Source organism: Pipistrellus kuhlii, unplaced genomic scaffold (genome assembly GCF_014108245.1).
Source record: "Pipistrellus kuhlii isolate mPipKuh1 unplaced genomic scaffold, mPipKuh1.p scaffold_m20_p_14, whole genome shotgun sequence".
Taxonomy (NCBI): domain Eukaryota; kingdom Metazoa; phylum Chordata; class Mammalia; order Chiroptera; family Vespertilionidae; genus Pipistrellus; species Pipistrellus kuhlii.
Genome location: NW_023425449.1, coordinates 17,060,315 through 17,079,416, shown reverse-complemented (window position 1 = coordinate 17,079,416; position 19,102 = coordinate 17,060,315). Strand labels below are relative to the sequence as shown.

The 19,102-nt window shown below is 35.0% G+C and overlaps 1 protein-coding gene across 1 annotated transcript in view; it reads left to right on the top strand.

The window, feature by feature from the left end:
- CSMD3 (CUB and Sushi multiple domains 3) overlaps positions 1-19,102 on the top strand; it is a 779,390-nt gene that overhangs the window by 188,947 nt on the left and 571,341 nt on the right. The window contains exon 5 of the mRNA XM_036436812.2: positions 13,809-14,016. Coding sequence (XP_036292705.1) covers positions 13,809-14,016 — 208 coding nt within the window. The remainder of the gene's footprint in view (positions 1-13,808; positions 14,017-19,102) is intronic.

Sequence of the window (19,102 nt, the reverse complement as noted above, 5' to 3'; positions counted from 1 at the left end):
TATGCATGCATACAAGTCTTTTGGTTGATCTCACAAGAACTCTGAACAAATCTCATTTTTTCCAGATATTGAGTTTTAATGATCTTTAGCTATTTGGTAGGATTTTATTCTTATGCTTTAATAGAAAACTTTAGATAATAAGCTCTTTTGGGAGAGAATTTATTTGTTGAATATTTTTGTGTGTTGATTGGTTCATGTAGACATTTTCAGCTACTGTATAGCATTTTGAGGTCAGAGCCCAAGCCTCTTCAGGGGAAAACTCTGAACTATTGTATTCCTGGGGAGAAGATCTCAGGGCCCAGCTAGGTCTGGGAATTAAGTAGCACAGGACTCGAAGCTTTTACTTGTGTGCCTCATTAGTAGCATTTAAAGTAGCTATGGTTGTTGGTTCTAATAAATTCATTTTCATAGAAAACAGTGGTACACTCCGAAGCATATAATAATATACACTGGGAGCATTAGCAATGAGTGCATCCTGATAGCCTTTTCCTGAGGACAAGAGAAGCAGATGGTTTCCCCTCAGTATTTAACACAGTCGATTGTGCATGACTAATTCTTTTGCTAATCTTGTCTGGTGTCAATCTTTTGGTTTTTAGTGGAGCTTTCCTTTGGGGATTTAGCAGCACACATGGCTGACCTATATGCTTCTTTATCTTCAGGGCTCAAGTGAAATATTAGCACACAAAGCTAAATTGATTTGGAAACATAAGGCACACACAAAAAAATCTGATTTTATGCAAATGTTAACTCTGTGTAAAAAGCCCTTGGACATCATTTAAAGTGCAGCTATACCTCACTAACTGGCTCACTGATGTTCGGATGGATGCTAAAATTAACCATTTATAAAAACGTAAGCTTTGCTTGTCCTGGGGCCCTCCATGTAAATACGGATGCTCTATATTTCTGTTCATCCCTATGTGACTACACGGCCAATTTTTTATTTTTTCACGCCAAGAGAGAAATTATGCAAAAGAGCAGAATATCCAAAACTCATTTACATTTGGCTCTCACTTACCTCCCCCGTTATAATGGGTTTGGACTCTATAATAGTCAGTGTGCATTCCCTAGGTAGCACATGGTAAGTGACGTCATGAAAAGGTGACCCAGACAAATAGCAGCTAGCAAGGTTTTGGATTGAAAAATACAGCTAAAATTTATAGGTGAGATATGGACTGGCTGTGATTTTTGATAAATGAATTTTTGCTATAGTAACTTTTATTGTATTACAGCCTGGTACATATTTCTTATAGTAGTATGTTATATAAGTTTGGTATTCATATTATCTGCTGAATAAATGAAAACACTTTAATTTTACATCTAGCATAAGTCATTGATTAGAGGTATTCATTTTATTACCTTTGACTCTTTTAATCATATAAAAATCTAATTTTTATAAACACATTCACATGTATATAAAAACATTTTGTTTTGAAATAGGACGTTGTATTACACTTAAAGGGGAATCAACAAAAATAGCAAAGTTATAATGTGCATAATTTTCCATTTGATTTCCATCTCATTTTAACAGATAATTGTGTATTATATTATTACCATATAACAACCAACCAAACAAAAAGAAATAAAGAAAAGAACAAAAATAAGCATACCAAACTGGTGTGAAATAAAATACATCCGACCATTGATGCTTAGAATGTACATTTGTGGTACAAAAAATACAAATTCTCACTTACTTTAGAATAAATAATAAAATAAGGAAGAAAATCTTCAAAGGGTCAGATTTAGTCATGCTTTTTAATCTTAATATGAATGAATTTCTTGATGTATATTGGCAGCCTGCAATTTTTAACTAAGTGGAAATATTTCACAATACTGTACATTTTGTCAACATTGCAATAATAAAATAATGAATTATCACAAGGCCATTCTATGCCATATTCTAACTTCCCTCCTCTGTAGGCCTGGTCACCTCTAACTGCCCTCCCCTGCAGGCTTGGTCACCTCTAGCTGCCCTGCCCTGCTTGCTTGGTTCCCCCCACCTGCTCTCCCCTGCAGGCCTGAGTCCCCTCCCCCCAACTGCCTTCCCTGCAGGCCCGGTAACCCCCAACTTCACTCCTCTGCTGTCCTCCCCTGATGCCTGATCACCCACAACTGCCCTCCCTAGCAGATCTGGTCTCTCTCAATTGTTCTCCCCTGCTGGCCATCTTGTGGTGGCCATCTTTGACCACATGGGTGCAGCCATCTTGTGTGTTGGAGTGATGGTAAATTTGCATATTACTATTTTATTAGATAAGATAGAGGCCTGGTGCATGGGTGGGGGCCAGCTGGTTTGCCCTAAAGGGTGTCTTGGATCAGGGTGAGGGTTCCCTTGGAGTCTGGGGCGGCCTGGGTGAGGGGCCTGTGGTGGTTTGCAGGCTGGCAATGCCCCCTGGTGACCCAAGGAGAGGCCCTGGTATCTGGGATTTATTTATCTTCTATAATTGAAACTTGAGTAGAGGCTAGGAGGGAAGCTTGGCTTTCTCCATCACCAGGGCAACCCAAGCCTCCTGCTCTCTCCAGCTCTGTGGCTTCTGCCATTTTTGTGGGGATTTATTTATCTTTTATAATTAAAACTTTGTAACTTTGAGCAGAGGTCAGCACCAGCCAGGGTGGGTGGGAGGGTTAGCTTCAAGCCAGGGGCAACCCAAGCCTCCTGCTTGCTCCAGCTCCATGTCTGCCGCCATATTTGTTGGGTTAATTTGCATTCTTGCTCCTGATTGGCTGGTGGGCATGGTTTGTGGGAGTTTGCAAGTTTGTCTTTTATTAGATAGAATTGATAGCATTGTGACTGGCACAAAATGAATACTCAGATACATAACTATTATTATTTGTATTGAACATCTATGTTCAAAGAACTCAGTGTTTATCTGGAAAGGTGTGAGAAATACACATATCTTAAGTTTAACGACTGTTTATTATAATGCTTAGAACAGTGTTAGACAAGGTTAAAATTATTTCTCTGAATAAAAGGATTTGCACACACAACTCTTCTAATGATACAATAGAAGAGTCAGAAAGATTGAATTGAAGAGGGAAATGCTTTAATTTTATAAGGAATCATTTAAAGTTCACATGAAAGTCCTTGATATCCTCCAAAGACATTTTGTTCAGTATCATTTAACATAGATAGCTATTTTGGCTATGTTAGTGGCAAACATATTTCTAAGCACTGAAGCACTGAAAATATGTTAATGAGAAAAATAGACATAGAGGGTTAAATTCTTTTTGCTTAATTGAACATTCCATAAAATAACAGATGCACCCAAATTTAAAATTTTCTAATTTTTAAGTAAACTAGGCTCAAGTTTTGTAATTTCAGATAAAGTAAAATACTTCCTGAGATTTATAAAAATAAACATAAGACATGATGTCTCTCAAAAATGCATCACATTTACTAGTAAATCTGAAATAGGAAAGTCCTTATTTTTTGAAATTAAAACAGAATGGACGTAACAAAGTGATTTCTAGTAGGATGGATTACCATTTGCAATAATAAGCACATCTTGACATCACAAATATCTAATTCAGTAAATATTTATTTCTCAGCTATGCAATATCCATCATAGGTGTGGTGACCCATTTGACCTTGTAGTTATTCCATTCCCATCTATGTATTCTTACCTTGAGAAGTCTATGAATTAAGGACCCTTAAGGCCATGATAAATACTTTGGTCTTATTCCAAATTTGAGGAAAGCCATTAAAATCTTACAAACATAGAAGTAAGTGTGACATGATATGATTTTAAAAATACTCTAGATTTTGTTGTAGAAAATAAGTTTTAAAGGGACAGGAGAAGATGGGGTTAAAGTCATTCCTAAGAGAGGAATCTTAAGTCACTTTTGCTCAATTCTCATTGCACAGCCATTAGCTCCAATGGGTCCAACCAAACTTTCTGAGGAAATAGATCAGTACACACATAATCTTATTTCTGCCTCATAATATTTGCTATCAGAATCTTGGTAGCAAATATTCCTCGTGTATAAATGATAACTATTTCTTCATTTTATTTATCATCAGCCACTCTTTGAAACTCCTACACTTTCTGAGAGCTCATGCTCCAGATGGGAATTAACAATTCCTATTGAAATTTATACAATCAATCACTCTGAAATGAACAGGGATTTTGGAAAGGATGATTGCTAACCACATTAGTGAATATGTTTTATTAATGTTAAAGATTCCTCTTCAGCAGTTGGATGGGTGCTGAAGAAGATGAAGCTAAATGACAAAGATTGTGGGATGGTCAATATACTTGGAGGGTAGTTGAAGTGAATAGAATAGAAAACACCATCTTGGGAGAAAAGTGGTATTTATAATGAGAATAATAGAGACCTTGGAAGACAATGTGCTTTTGAAGAATTCTCCTTCTTACTTAATAACGTGTTTATTTAAACATATATACAGAAAAGTCACAAATTACAAGTGTGCAACTTGATGAATTTTCACAGAATGAACACAGGCCAGAGCAAGAACAGAATAGTACCAGAAAGTCAGAAATCTCTCAAATACTTCCTTCCAGTCACCACCTTGCCCTTCCCTGAATGCAAACACCCCTCTGATTTCTAGCACCACAGATTTTTGTGTGTGCCTATTTTTAACTTTTATAAAATGGAATCTTGCTAATTTACCCTTCCACTAGTAATACTATTTGTGATATCCATCATGTTGTATGTAGTAACAGATTACACATATTTCATTGATTGTAGTTGTACATTATAGGACTAAATCACTACTTTTGTGATATTTTGATGAACATTTGGATTGTCTCTAGATTTGGCTAGAATAAATGATGTATCTGTGACTATTCCCATAAACATCACTTGATGTACATCTGAGAAAATGCCTAGTAGTGGGAACATTAAGTCATAGGATATGGTAGCTTTATTAGGCAGATTCTAATGAGTTTTCTAAAGTGGCTCTACTGATTTACAGAATATTCTCTCATAAATTGATTTACAGAATTAATTTATGGGCAAATTTGAATTCTGGTTGATTCATATCCTTGCTAAGTATTTATGGTATCGATTTTTGTCATTTTAGACATCCTGGTGTGTGTCTAATAGAGAATCATTGTGGTTTTAATTTGAATTTGGGATGACTAATGAGCTGAGTTCCTTTCTTGTATGTCCATTGACAGTTGGTTGATCCTCCATTGTAAGATGGCATTCTAGTCTTTTGTCCATTTTTCTATTGCTGTCCTTTTTCTTGGTGATTTATAGATGTTCTTTATAGATTTTTAATGAGCCCTTATCAGCTTTGTGTATTGGAAATACCTTCCACTTTGTGCCTGGACCTCCTTAGTGAAATCACTTAAGGAATAGAATTCCTAATTTTAATGTAGAGTGATGTACCTATTTAAGAAGATTTGTCAATTCTAAGGACATGAAGGTGGTGTCTTATATTATGTTTCAGAAGCTATATTGTTTTTTCCTTTTACATTTAGGTTATAGTTCATCTGGAATTGACTATTTGGGTAGATAACTAATTGACCAAGCACCATTCAATAAAATGGATGTTTTAAAAAGATGGTATATCAATATAACTGAATATTATTGAAAATAGGATGTGATTATATTAGTACATGCTACAGCAAAGAAAATATTTTAATTGTATGCTTTGGATGAATTTTGTGGTTTCTGAATTATTTCTCAATAAACATGTTTCTAATTTTTTTTTGTATTCCCAGCCCTGTGTGCATCCTTGGTTGGAACCAATGGCCTCTCTTTGTCTGACTTCATGCAGTTTCACCCATAGCATATATTTGTTATTGTTTAGCTAAGACCTATGGGGCCGCAATGCAGGTTTTATGAGTTCTTTTTCTGAAAAGCTTCCTTTCTTCTGGAATTCTATCTACAGACCTCATGCTCCCTGAACTCAGCTCAGGGAGAACACTATATTCTACTCATAATCACCCTCCGTAGCCTATTGTCCTGAATATGCTTAGACAGAAAGCCAGGTAATTATAGGGATTTCCCATTTTTTACTCCCTTTTTCCTGTGATCACATTTTGTATGGCTCTGGGTCAATATTTGAAAATAATTATATTTTGCTAATTAAAAACATAATGTAAAATTCCTCCCTGTTCCTCTGCATGGCTTCTTGCTGAAAAAAAAAATATTATTTTAAATATTTAATCTATCATAAACAAATGCCTGTATTTTTTATTTTTAGATTCTGAAAAGTATTTTAAGCTGAACATAAAACTGAACAATCAAACTATAATCTACATATTTATTAATTACTTGCCTCAGTGCACTAACTATCCCTCTCATTTTTCTCAACATGTCTCTTAGGAAGATAATTATAAATTAACATGGAATATTTTATCAAAAGCATATTTGAGTATTCAGGAATAAACCTTCCATTCTGATATGCCATTATGTATATGTTTTTTTGTTTTTCTCTTTCCATAAGGTGTCAACTGAATGAATGATGAATGTTTTTCTTTGACTTAGAAATCTGTTTCCCAGATAAATTTAATTTCGTCTATTTTAGTATGAAAGGACCTGGACTAAGAAATGAAGATGATTAAAACTCTTTAATTTTCCTTCATAATAATAATAAAAATACACCACTTTTCTTTAAAACTTAGAACAGTTGTTTCTTGTTGTTCCTTGACAAACATAAAACATTATTTTATGTTTGTCAAGGAACAAACTGCCAGCCTGATTGCCCCTCACTGCCCTCCCCTCCAAGCCTGGTCACTCCTAACTGCCCTCCCCTGCAAGCCTGAGTTCCCACCCCCAAATTGTCCTTTCCTGTAGGCCCTGTTGCCCTGGATGTGCCATTTAACTACCCAGGTGCTTAATTCTCTTCTCTATCAAGAAAAAAATTATTTTTTTTAAACACAAAGATACATAAAGCTGAACTATTAGATGCAAACAAGGACAGTTATACTAATGGAACTGCTGCCCTGTATATATAATGTAATAGATAATTAATGAGTGTATTATTTAAATATTTTGTCTAATTAAGAGGCAGACAAAAGTGTCTTGAGATGGAACACATAGATGTCTGCTTTATTTGTGAGCTCATGGGGCTGATGGAATGTTGAGATTCAGCAAAGGAGATTTGCAGAACATTTTCCCAAGATAAACTTGGAGATTGGATTGAATGCCTCACATCTGGAATTGACCAAGTGTACTCATCTGCTAAATTTACAGTTCTTTCTCTTTTGTGATAAACAAGCATATTTATGGTCTACCTACCCCTATCCCTAAGCTATTTCACAAGAAACTAGTAGGGCAGAGCACAGAGATCAGTATCTGAAATTACATGTTACAGAAAATCGTTCTAGTGAATTTTGAAGCTGTTAAATTGCCATGCTTTGGGGGCACTTTCAATTTACAATATCTTAAATGTACTGTATGATCTAAAGACATACATTAAATGTAATGTAAGATCTAAAGACAAAACAAGGTCAGGTATTTTTGGTACCTAATAAGTTCAACAGAAATTGAGAGTAAATAAAATTTAATTCTATAAAAAAAACACACACATTTTTGGGAGGTGCTGAAATAATTGCTTACTTTTTGCACTTAAATAAAACTAATTTTGATTTTATTTTTGTACTTTTCCCCTGCTCTATGGCAAGAAATTAAAGAAAATTGTTTAGCAAGTTTACATAAATTCAGTTATTTTAAAGCTAGAAATAGAAGTTATTCGATAATACATTTACAATATTGTAAACAATTAAAATGAGATTTAATAACATTTTATATTTAACTAGAGGCCTAGTGCACGAAATTTGTACACGGGGAGAATGTTTCCCTCAGCCCAGCCTGCACTCTTTCCAATCTGGGACCCCACCAGGAATGTCTGACTGCCCATTTAGGCCTGATCCTGGCAGTCAGACATCCCTCTCACAATCCAGGACTGCAGACTCCTAACTGCTCACCTACCTGCCTTCCTCATTGCCTAAACTGCTTCTCTCTGCCTGCCTGATCACTATTTAACCACTTATCTGCCATCCTGATTGATGCCTAACTGCTCCCCTGCCAGCCTGATTGCCCCTCACTGCCCTCCCCTCCAAGCCTGGTCACTCCTAACTGCCCTCCCCTGCAAGTCTGGGTTCCCACCCCCAAATTGTCCTTCCCTGTAGGCCCTGTTGCCCTGAACTTTCTTCCTCTGCCAGCTTGGTCACACCCAACTGCCCTCCCCTGCAGGCTTGATTGCCACAACTGCCCCCCTTTGCAGGCCTGGTTCCTCCCAACTGCCCTCCCCTGCTGGCCTGATCACCCACAACTGCCCTTCCTTGCAGGCCTTGTTCCTTCCAACTGCTCTCCCCTGCTGGCCATATTGTTGCTGCCATATTGTGTCCACATGGGGGCAGCCATCTTTGACCACATGGGGGCAGCCAGCTTGTATATTGGAGTGACAGTCAATTTGCATATTATTCTTTTATTGGATAGGATATCTATACTTTTTAGCAATAGACTTGAATATATTAATAAATTAAAAGGCAATTGATAGTATATCTTCATAAGAATTTCAAGTCATAAGTATTAGTTTTTAAAAAATTTTTATTTTTAAAAGACTGCATTACTCCATTGATTCTATTGGCTGTATCAATTTTTTTTCTCTATATTTTACAACACATTGACTCTGAAAGTTATTAACATGCAATGTGCAATCATTCAGCTTATGTATATGTGCATGCATACATACATAAGAATTACCACACTATAAATTTTATAACCTATTCCATTAGGACAAGAGTCTGTGTGTGCATATACTAACCTTTTGTTATGCAAATGGTACATATAAAGAAGCAGTTGATATTCAAAATTTATAAAGAACTTGCATAATTTAATATCAAATATGAACAACGCAATTAAAAAATGGGCAGAGATTTTTAATAGACATTTTTTAGGTGGTCAACAGGCATAGGAAAAATTGTTCAACATTACTAAACATCGAGGAAATGCAAATCAAAACCTCAATGAGATATCACCTCACTTCCATCAAAATGGCTATTAACAAAAAACAAAAAGTGCTTAAGTGTTGAAGATATGGGAAAAAAGTGTCCCTTAGTACCTTGTTGTGGAAATGTTATTTAGTGCACCCACTCTGGAACATAGTATGTAGGTCCCTCAAATAATTAAAAATAGAACTCTCACATCATCTAGCATTTTTACTTCTGGGTGTTTATCAGAAGAACAAAAACCATGAATTTGAAGAGATGGAAGTACTCATATGTTCACTGCAGCATTAGTTATAGTAACCAAGAAATGGAAGCACTATATGTGTTCATCAATAGATGAATGGGTACATAATTTTTCGTATGCATATACTGTGGAATATTACTCAGCCATAGAAAAGAAATAAACCTCACCATTTGTGACATGAGTGAATATAGAGGGTCTGATGCTAAGTGAAATAAGTCAGATAGAGAGACAAATACATGATTTTACCCTTATGTGAAATCTAAACAAAAGGAATGAAGAAACAAAATAAACAGACTAATAAATGCAGAAAGCAAACTGGTGGTTGCAAGAGGGGTAAAGAGTTGAGGGGATGGATAAAATAGTTGACTAAGAAGTACAAATTATACAGCTTAGAAATATAGTCAGTAATATTATAATAAATTTTATGGTGACAGATGTTAACTCATTGTTGTGATCATTTTATAATGGATATAAATATTGAATCACTATCATGTGCACCTGAAATTAATAGGATATTGTGTGCCAATTATATAGAAAAAAATAAAGGCTACCTATAAGATTTGTACCAACTCACTTTGACCAGAGATCAGGTGATATTACTTAGCAAAGAGAGCCCAGGCCTAGGTTCAAGGGTGTCATGGCTTGTTCCAGTAGCAGGCGTCTTCAAACTACGGCCCGCGGGCCACATGCGGCCCGCAGAGGAGTCTGATCCGGCCCGCCAGGTTTTTTGGGCAGTGAGCGCAGCCGAGGTGTTACAGTAGGAATTAGTAGTTCATATAGTCCGGCCCTCCAGCTCTCTGAGGGACCGTGATCTGGCCCCCACTTTAAAAAGTTTGAGGACCCCTGCAGTACTGTCTTTTATGTCTCCTATCTCTGCTTAAAAAAAAAAAATAGCTTATTATAGTATATTCTACTCTCTGAGTCTATGATTGCAGAAAATGCATTGGTTTTTATAAATACTGTATTAAGTTCAGGCCAAATCATAACACATAGGTTCTAGCACTCAAATTGTGCCATCCAGACAAAATTCTGCCTATCTGGCATGTGCTATAAAGCAATTTTTACCTGTTTCACAATTCTGTCTTGTAAGGATTCTATGATAGTTTGTGTAGTAATAAAGATATCAAACAGCAGTGCTGAACAAAGAAATTGGTATAAGAATTGGCAAGAGCATTTGCTGTGTATGCTAGAAGACCTGAATTCTTATTCTTGTTTTCAAGCCCAAGCGGATCCATTTTAGGCTTGAAATCATTTTGCTGTAAAATAAGAATTTGCCTGGAGTGATCTATTCTACAAGTTGCTCTCCATTTCATGTGTCATACAAAGAATTTTATTTGTATGCCCTGGAGCTTGGAGAACACAATGTATTATTTTTAAAACCATGGATGAAATAGTTAAATGTCTCTTGCAAACACATAGGGCTGCATTTGGGAAGAAACTGAATTTCCACAGAGGAAGAATACATGGAGCATGTTTTCCATTGACCAAATGCAGAGCTTTTGTGAGGGATTTCTGGCCTGGAATGGTCGTAGGTCCTGTCCAAGAGGCTCACCTCAGTGATAAGAAGACATAGTTACAAACAAGATGGAAATATACTATTCTATACCCATGCTATGAAGGGAAATGTAAGCAGTCAGCAGAGAAATATATATTCCAGGAAAGAATGATTGGAATATCTTGGTGGTTCCCATAAAAAGGCTCATGACCAAAAGAACCATAATTTTTTGATCATCTGCCATAGTTCTTGGAAATTTGTGCCAAATCAGGACCAGGGAAATAAAAGATTCATGTCCCCTGATTTCTCCCTACCTCAGGAGGAGTCCCAACGAGCTCAGTGAGTAATGGGGAGGAGTAGAAATACTAGGAAGGAGCATAGGGTGGAAGAAGCCACTTATCTTCCTCAGCTCTGCCCTATTTGCCACAAGCCCAAGCTATGGGGAGCAAAGAACTTTAAGCCAATGAAAAAAAAATATGTGTGTGTGTATATATATATATATATATATATATATATATATATATATATATATATATATATATATTTAAATATATATATTTTGGTAAGTGACTACTCAAGACTGGACATATTAATTGATCAGTTTGATCAGTTGACACATTTTAATTAAAAAATGGAGAAATGTATTCCTTTCATCTGAGTGTGAGCTGAAATATTAAATATCTGCCTATAATTTTATCTGGAGACAGAAATAAATAACTCACAGAGCTGATTTCCGTAGGTTATGTACCAGTTCCACTAAAATATATAATAGTGTAACATTTTATTTCCAAAGCAGTACTCAATCTTGGTATTGGTACTGAGAAGAAAAAAAGTAGAACTAATTGGTATTTGAGGATGGGGGCAGCCAGACACATTTATCAGATACTAAAGGTAAAACATTGAGGGAAGGCATTGTGTGCTCTGGCAAGAAAATTATAGTCCTATATTTCTTAGTCTGGACAGGAGCACCAGTTCATTTTAATTACCCTAAAAATTGGTAGGACTTGTAATGAAAATAAATACTTATCATATTTACATAGTTTGTGATTTAATTTAATATTTTATATATTTATAAAATATATATTTTATATGTATTATAAATATATATATATCTTTATATATATCTTTAAATTTATGAATTGTGGAATTAAATGGCTAAGTGTGGGCCAGAAGGAAGCTAATGTTATTTAATGCATAGAAGAACATGGTAATAAAGTTATCACCAGTATCAAGGCATTTTGCTATTTCCTGCCCTTTGTGGAATTAGATAGGATGCTGCCCATCTCTATTTCTGAAAGCCATGAAGTATTAGTCTTTACATGAAATAATAAGTGGTCATTATAGAACTATATTTTTCCTCAAATGGTTGACTTGAATTGGAAGAATTCCCTGAGTGGATTAAGATAACAACATAAATCTTGAGGCGATTTATTGCACAACTAATTTAGTAACTTATTAACTTGACTGGTCTAAACAGTGTTATGACAAGATAGATTTTATAGCTTTAATCTCTTTATTAATCAGGATCTTGATTTTATACTTTCACACTAAACATAGCTGTTCATGTAGCCCCTCTGTTATTATACACTGTTGGTCAAAAGTAGATTCATGGAGAATTTACAATTCCTATTTGGAAAATGAAAACCATAAGTCCACAAGTATAGTTAAAAAATAGAAAATTTATAATATTGTATATCCATATATCATGTGAATCCCTAGAAAAATATGTATTATACCAGAGGCCTGTGTTCAAAAATTCATGCACTTGGAGGAGATGGGGGGGGTCCCTTAGCTTGGCCTGTACCCTTTTGCCTTTAATAGTCTGGGAGCCCTCAGGGGATGTTGGAGAGCTATGTTGCTATGACATGAACTGACTACCAGGGGGCAGATGCTCAACACAGGAGCTGGTGGTTAGTGTGCTCCCCCAGGGGGAGCGCTGCTCAGCCACCAGCCAGGCTCAAGACTGGAGAGGGCCTAACCACATGTGTCAAACACAAGGCCCGCGGGCCAAATCCGTCCCGCCAGGCCTTGCAATGTGGCCCGCACCGTGCTGTCATCACTGCACTCCGCTGCGTTTCCATCACAATGACAGTTTATGACTGTTCAGTAAACCATTCGGCCCGCGATTTAGGCTGGATTTTAGATTTTGGCCCCTTCTCTGATTGAGTTCGACACCCCTAGAAGCCATCAGTCGGACATCCCCTGAGGGCTCCCAGACTGCGAGAGTGCACAGGCTGGTCTGAGGGCCTTTAGTAGGGAATTTATTACCAATGATATATTAGTTAATATGTTATTTCTCTCTAATTAAAGTTTTGTGGACATATGATGTATTTTTATTTAAATTGCAATTCCACAAATATTTTCAATAGCGTTTGAATCATGCCATTAATAAAACTCTATTATATTCTCTCTCAAATTGTTTCTTCATTTTGTTCTTTACTACATAAAAACAAAAAAACAAAACAAAGCTCAGCCTTACCATAAACATGTACAAAGTGATTAAAGACTTCTCATTACAGACTTTAAGGATGATGTTTCTTTTATTTTGCAGACTTTATCAGCTAATCAATGAAAAGAAAATCCTGGTTCTGTTATCCTGAGATCAATTGGAGTTTAGATTTTACTTACTTGTATTGCTGCATCAAGCAATGGTTAAAAATTATCAAGATACACACTGAGTGGCCAGATTATTGATCTTTAAATGCATAATAATCTGGCCACTCAGTGTGTGAGTGTGTGAGTGTGTGTGTGTGTGTGTGTGTGTGTATACATGTGGTCATTATATTATAGAACATGGGTGTGGTCTGGCCAGCCTGGCCAGGTAGAGGGAATATGGGTGGTTGGCCAGCCTCCCTGTTGATCAAACTCCTGGCTGAGGGGCCAATTTGCATATTAGCCCTTTATTATATAGGATATACACTGAGTGACCAGATTATTATGTATTCAGAGATCATAATAATCTGGCCACTCAGTGTAGTTATATATGTGCTTAATTTCCCCCCCACAGATTTCTCATTTTATTTTATCTCTATTAGGTATATGTACTTGGTATCACATAATTTGATCTGTTATTTTATTTGAAAATGTTAAAAGAGTTGCATTTCTCTTAATGATTTATATCTGAACATTTCATTCTTGCTCTTAACAGCTGAAGATGCATGTGGAGGAACAATGAGAGGATCTAGTGGCATTATATCAAGCCCCAGTTTTCCCAATGAATACCACAATAATGCCGATTGCACTTGGACCATTGTAGCAGAGCCTGGGGACACGATTTCACTCATATTTACTGATTTTCAAATGGAAGAAAAGTATGATTACTTAGAAATTGAAGGTTCTGAGCCACCTACAATATGGTAAGTAGATGTTTTTTAGTAACCTAGCATTGATGTTGTTACCTAAGACAAATTGGGGATCAAAGAATAGTTATGTGAGGGTGTTTAAGGGTTTACATTTTTGAAAAAATTTATAATTAACAGGAAAATTATATGTGGCAGCTGTCAGAGCTAAGGTATATTTTAGAAAGTCAGGGCAATGATAGAGCAAATAGATTGGTATTTTGAAAGACAGAGTTTCCCATCAGTATTTTTTTTATCACTCTATTCATGGGAAGTAAGGTGATTAATCAAAACTTGAATAAAGAAATTACATTTCTAATATAATCTACAGTTGTGTTCTTTAGTATGCCTGTCCATACTTGATGATTCCTTTCAAATTAATAGAATAGTCCTGGAAGAAATTTGGCTTTATTTTTGTAATTAAATCTTATATACTCTTTTATCTAAAAGCAAAATTTAAACAGTGTATTCTGAGTGAGTATGGGCTCTTTCTTTAGAAACTCAAGACATGTTCAGAAAACTGCAGTTTTCATAACATAATTTTAGGATATGATCGTTTTAAAAGGAAATGTTCCATTATGCCATTTAAAAAATGAATGAACTTATTATTAAAGGGTAAAGTAGATTATGAAATCAGTGATTGAGTAAAGAATGATAGGATTAGTGAAGGAAAAAAAATTTATAAACATTAAACTAGGAAGGGTGTTTTAAGCCAAGTGAAGGATTTGATAAGAACAATGGAAATTTATTAAAGTCTTTTTATTAAAAACAATTACATGAAGAGGTCTAAATTCTGACTTTTCAAATGGTTATTCTTATGTGTAAAGATTGATTTTTCAGTGGGGCTCAATTAACTGTGGGAAGACTACTTGAGAGGTAATTGCTGAAATCTAAAAACAAATCAAGGTAGCTTGGATTATGATGGTATTGATGGAGATAAAAAAAGTGGAATTAATTGAGAGCTATGTAGGAAGTATAAAGAAAAGGACTCTGTAGTAGTGGATTGAGGAGTGATAAAAGAAAAGATAGTGCTAAAATAAAACATCTTCTGACATACAAATTGTTAAAGGCATATTGGAAAATGTTGAATGAAGGTCAACTCTGCAGTAGGGATGATATGGATATTGAAAATTTTAAAGATATATTTAGTTTGAAGAATCTTTTAGACATTCTATCAACATTATCTACTAGATAACTATGACCATATGATTCAGGAGCTCTGAATAGAAGCATAACTGGTATGTAGTTCACAATGATGGTAATTGAACCAGTAGACATCAGTAATCATGGCTAGATAGAGACAGGATGGAATGAGAAGACAGAGTGGAAAGGGACTAAATCTGTGCACCAATGACATAAAACTTGGGCTGTTTTATTTTCTGGAGTAAGCATGGGACAGTGAAAAGAATGAATTTTCAAATTGATATGAACTTTTCAATTCAAAAGAAAGCAGATGACAGACTCTTGGGAGAAGCTGCAGTGAAATGTCAATGGCTGTGTAAAGGAAAGCATGGAGATTTTAGCTGTGTTTGCAATATACCACATACAACAGGACAATTTTAATAATTCAGTATCTCCTATATTTGAAAGTAATGAATTTAAAAAAAATTAATGTTAATTATCTTTCATGAAGTAAAATATGTTCAGGATTTTTTCATCTCTATATTCAACAAGATTATAGCCCATCTTTGTTGGGTTAATTTGCATAGTCACTCCTGATTGGCTGGTGGGTGTCATAAAAGTACATTCAATTAGCATGTTACTCTTTTTTTTTTTTTTTTAAGTAGATATGCTCAAGCCCTAGCTGATTTGGGTCAGTGGATGAAGCATCAGCTTGTGTACTGAAGGGTCCCAGGTTCAATTCCAGTCAAGGGCTCATGCCCAGCTTGTGAGCTTGATCCCCAATAGGGGGCATGCAGGAGGAAGCCAATCAATGATTCTCTCTTATCAGTGATGTTTCTATCTCTCCCTCTATCTTCCTCTCTGAAGTCAATAAAAATAAATATGTTAAAAAAAGATATATGCTCAGCTGGGTTGAAATTTAATTCTTAATTCCATTCTTATGGGGTAATGTTGGCAATTAAAATCTGTTGATACAGCCTGAAACATTTGCCCCAGGATTTGAAGAGAATTCATGTCTTTTTAACATATGATCCCAAGGCATGTGGTTTATGTACTAGTAAGCAAAGTACAAACCTTCTGTCTTCTCACAACGTTGTAAATTATCAGAAAAAGAACAATGATTTTTCTAAGTTTTCATATTTTCCTTTTGGTGTGGATGTGTTGTATAGTTTCTTAGGAAATAATACTTTTAAATCAAGATTTTAAAGGATTTGTGATTGGGAAAGGATTTTTATAAATTCTAGTGTTTCATAATTAAGCAATATTTTTTCAATAAAATTGGAGTTCATGAACATACTAAATGCATACTCATTATCACTGAAAATTCAGTTAAAAAGAAAATTCAAGTTATACTTTCAATTTACTCAGGAAATAAAGTATAATACCACTCAAGGAAAGATTAGATGAGGTCGTATTTAAAAAATAAATACTTAACTTTTCAAGTTTGAGCATAAGTAAAACCATTATATTTGGTAGAAATGTCTTGCTGAATCCTCAGGTAAATTACACAAATTCTTTATATATATACTTTATATTAATGTAATAAATTATATATACATCCAGGCACACATGCTTCCAATAATATCTTTGTACTTACCTTTGTCATATTATCTATTGTTAATATACATATATATATTTTTTTCTTTTTCTTTTTTAACTCTTCTTTCTTCTATAAGCACAGTTTATCTTCCACTATAACCACTTGTAATGATAAATTCTAAAACTTCGTGGATTGCACTTTTTGAAATTATTCTGTTTCTTGAGGGAATGATTGAAGGAGAATGACAGGATCGGGTTACTAGGAATCACTGAGTGCTGGATTGCTATGAAGACACTTTTTGGAATAAGATCATGGATTGTGACAGAATTGAATCTGTCTTGTTAGAGCAGGATGGCATTATGCAAACTCACACAAAATAGAGTGCTCATTTAGCTATTCACCATGTTCTCATCTTCCCTCCCACCCTTCTTCCCATGCTCCAGTAATAATGGCATCCCTTCAGTTTCTTAAAATAGGACATAATTAATAAGTCCTTTGCAAATACTATTTAATTTTCCTGAATGTTTTGCCCCTCTTTCTTCTTAAAAAAAAAAGCACAAAAAACAAACACACACACAAACCTGACTAATGTTTATTCCCTCTTCTAATTACAGTTTAAAAAGTACTTCCTCTGTTATGTCTTCCCTGAGTATCTAAAGTCGGTAAAATCATCCTGCTGCACTTCCACAGCACTGTCTACATCTTTTAATATCCACTAGAGTTTAAATTCCTAGTTTAGTGCTTATATTTAAAATTTAAAAATCTTAGGGCTGTGTCCAGAGCATATGATGTACCTCATGCTTTTTAAGTGAATGAATAGATGTTATTTATTTATTTATGCACCAGGAAACATGTCACCATAACAACATAGTCTCTCCCCAAGAGTAGATATTTATGGCAAGACATAATTAGAAGCTTGCTCAGTAATCACAGAATTAGAACAGAAAAAAGCAGTTAAGATTCCTAAGCTACCATAGCCAAATTTAGCCATTTCAGAGTGACGTGCTTGCCAAAGGAGTGAGAACAATCAAGTCTATGGACTTGTGGACTGTTCCACTGAGTTGATTTCTTTCCCACACTATGTAAACTGGACAAGTTATAATCTGCTAGATTAAGATTTTGTTTCCTAGCTTTTAGATTCCATTCTTGCCTTGTTAAAAATCTTCAAAAGTTTTCTTGATTGAAGTTTGCGTGTTCTTGAATTCTGTTATATATATATATATATATATATATATATATATATATATATATATATATATATATATATATATGTGTGTATATTAGAGGCCTGATGCACGAAATTTGTGCAAGAGTAGGCCTTCCTTTCCCCGGCTGCCAGCACTGGCTTCCCTCTGGCACCTGGGTCCTGGTCTTCCCTTTCAGCCCCAGCTTCATCCAGAAGGTTGTACGGTAGGATGTCCAGTCTAATTAGCATATTATGCTTTTGTTATTATAGATAGACCATATCTTTCCTAGGAAAAATTAATCTGGCAGAAGCCTGGATGCATAATACATGCTAAAAATAAGGTCTAGTTTTCATTCATTCAACAAACATATCATACTTTGTTCTGGGGGATATATTTAATGGTCCCCTTGTTTATTATATTCTCCGTGTAATCAGAATTCATGATCACACGGAGAATATAATATATTATCTTTTCTAGATACCTTATGATATTAAACACTAATGGACCAGAGCTTGTATAGAATACCACTGGTTCTCTTCTTACAAATAATTATTGTTATTGCATTATATTTTTATGATCTTCTTGATGATAGAACCACATTTGTCTGCTATAATAAAAATTACATACTAGATGTAACTGAAAATCATCCTGGGATAACTTTTCTTTCCTGAAGTATGTTACCTTGTACTTACATAGTTGACCCTTGAACGACTCAGGAATTAGGAAAATTGACCCTTAGTACAATTGAAAGACTGTGCATAACTTTGACTCCCCCAAAACATAGGTGTCCTTTAGTATCTATGAAGAATTGATTCCAGAATCTACTGAGGATAACAAAATGCATGAATGCTCAAGTCCCCTATATAAAATGTTATATCCAAGGACTACCAACTGTGAACCAAAAACAGATATGACAACTGTATGGTAATAGATGGTAACTGGACTTTTAGGGTGATAACTGTGTAGCATATACATATGTCAAATTAGAATGCACACTTGATGTTACATATTATTATGTTTTTTTTAAACCATATCTTCATAAAAAGATGATTACTTATTAGATGATTAAAATTTTGACATATTTCTGTTTCTGGTGACAGTATAATTGTGAATTGTCTTCCTAGACTTTCCCATGTAATAAAACATGGCCCACACTATTATAACCATAGTTTGTAGTTTTATTATATTTTTTCACTTGGTGGTCACTCTACCCTGTAACTGAGGATATGCTGTAATGAGATAAAGCTTCTCAACT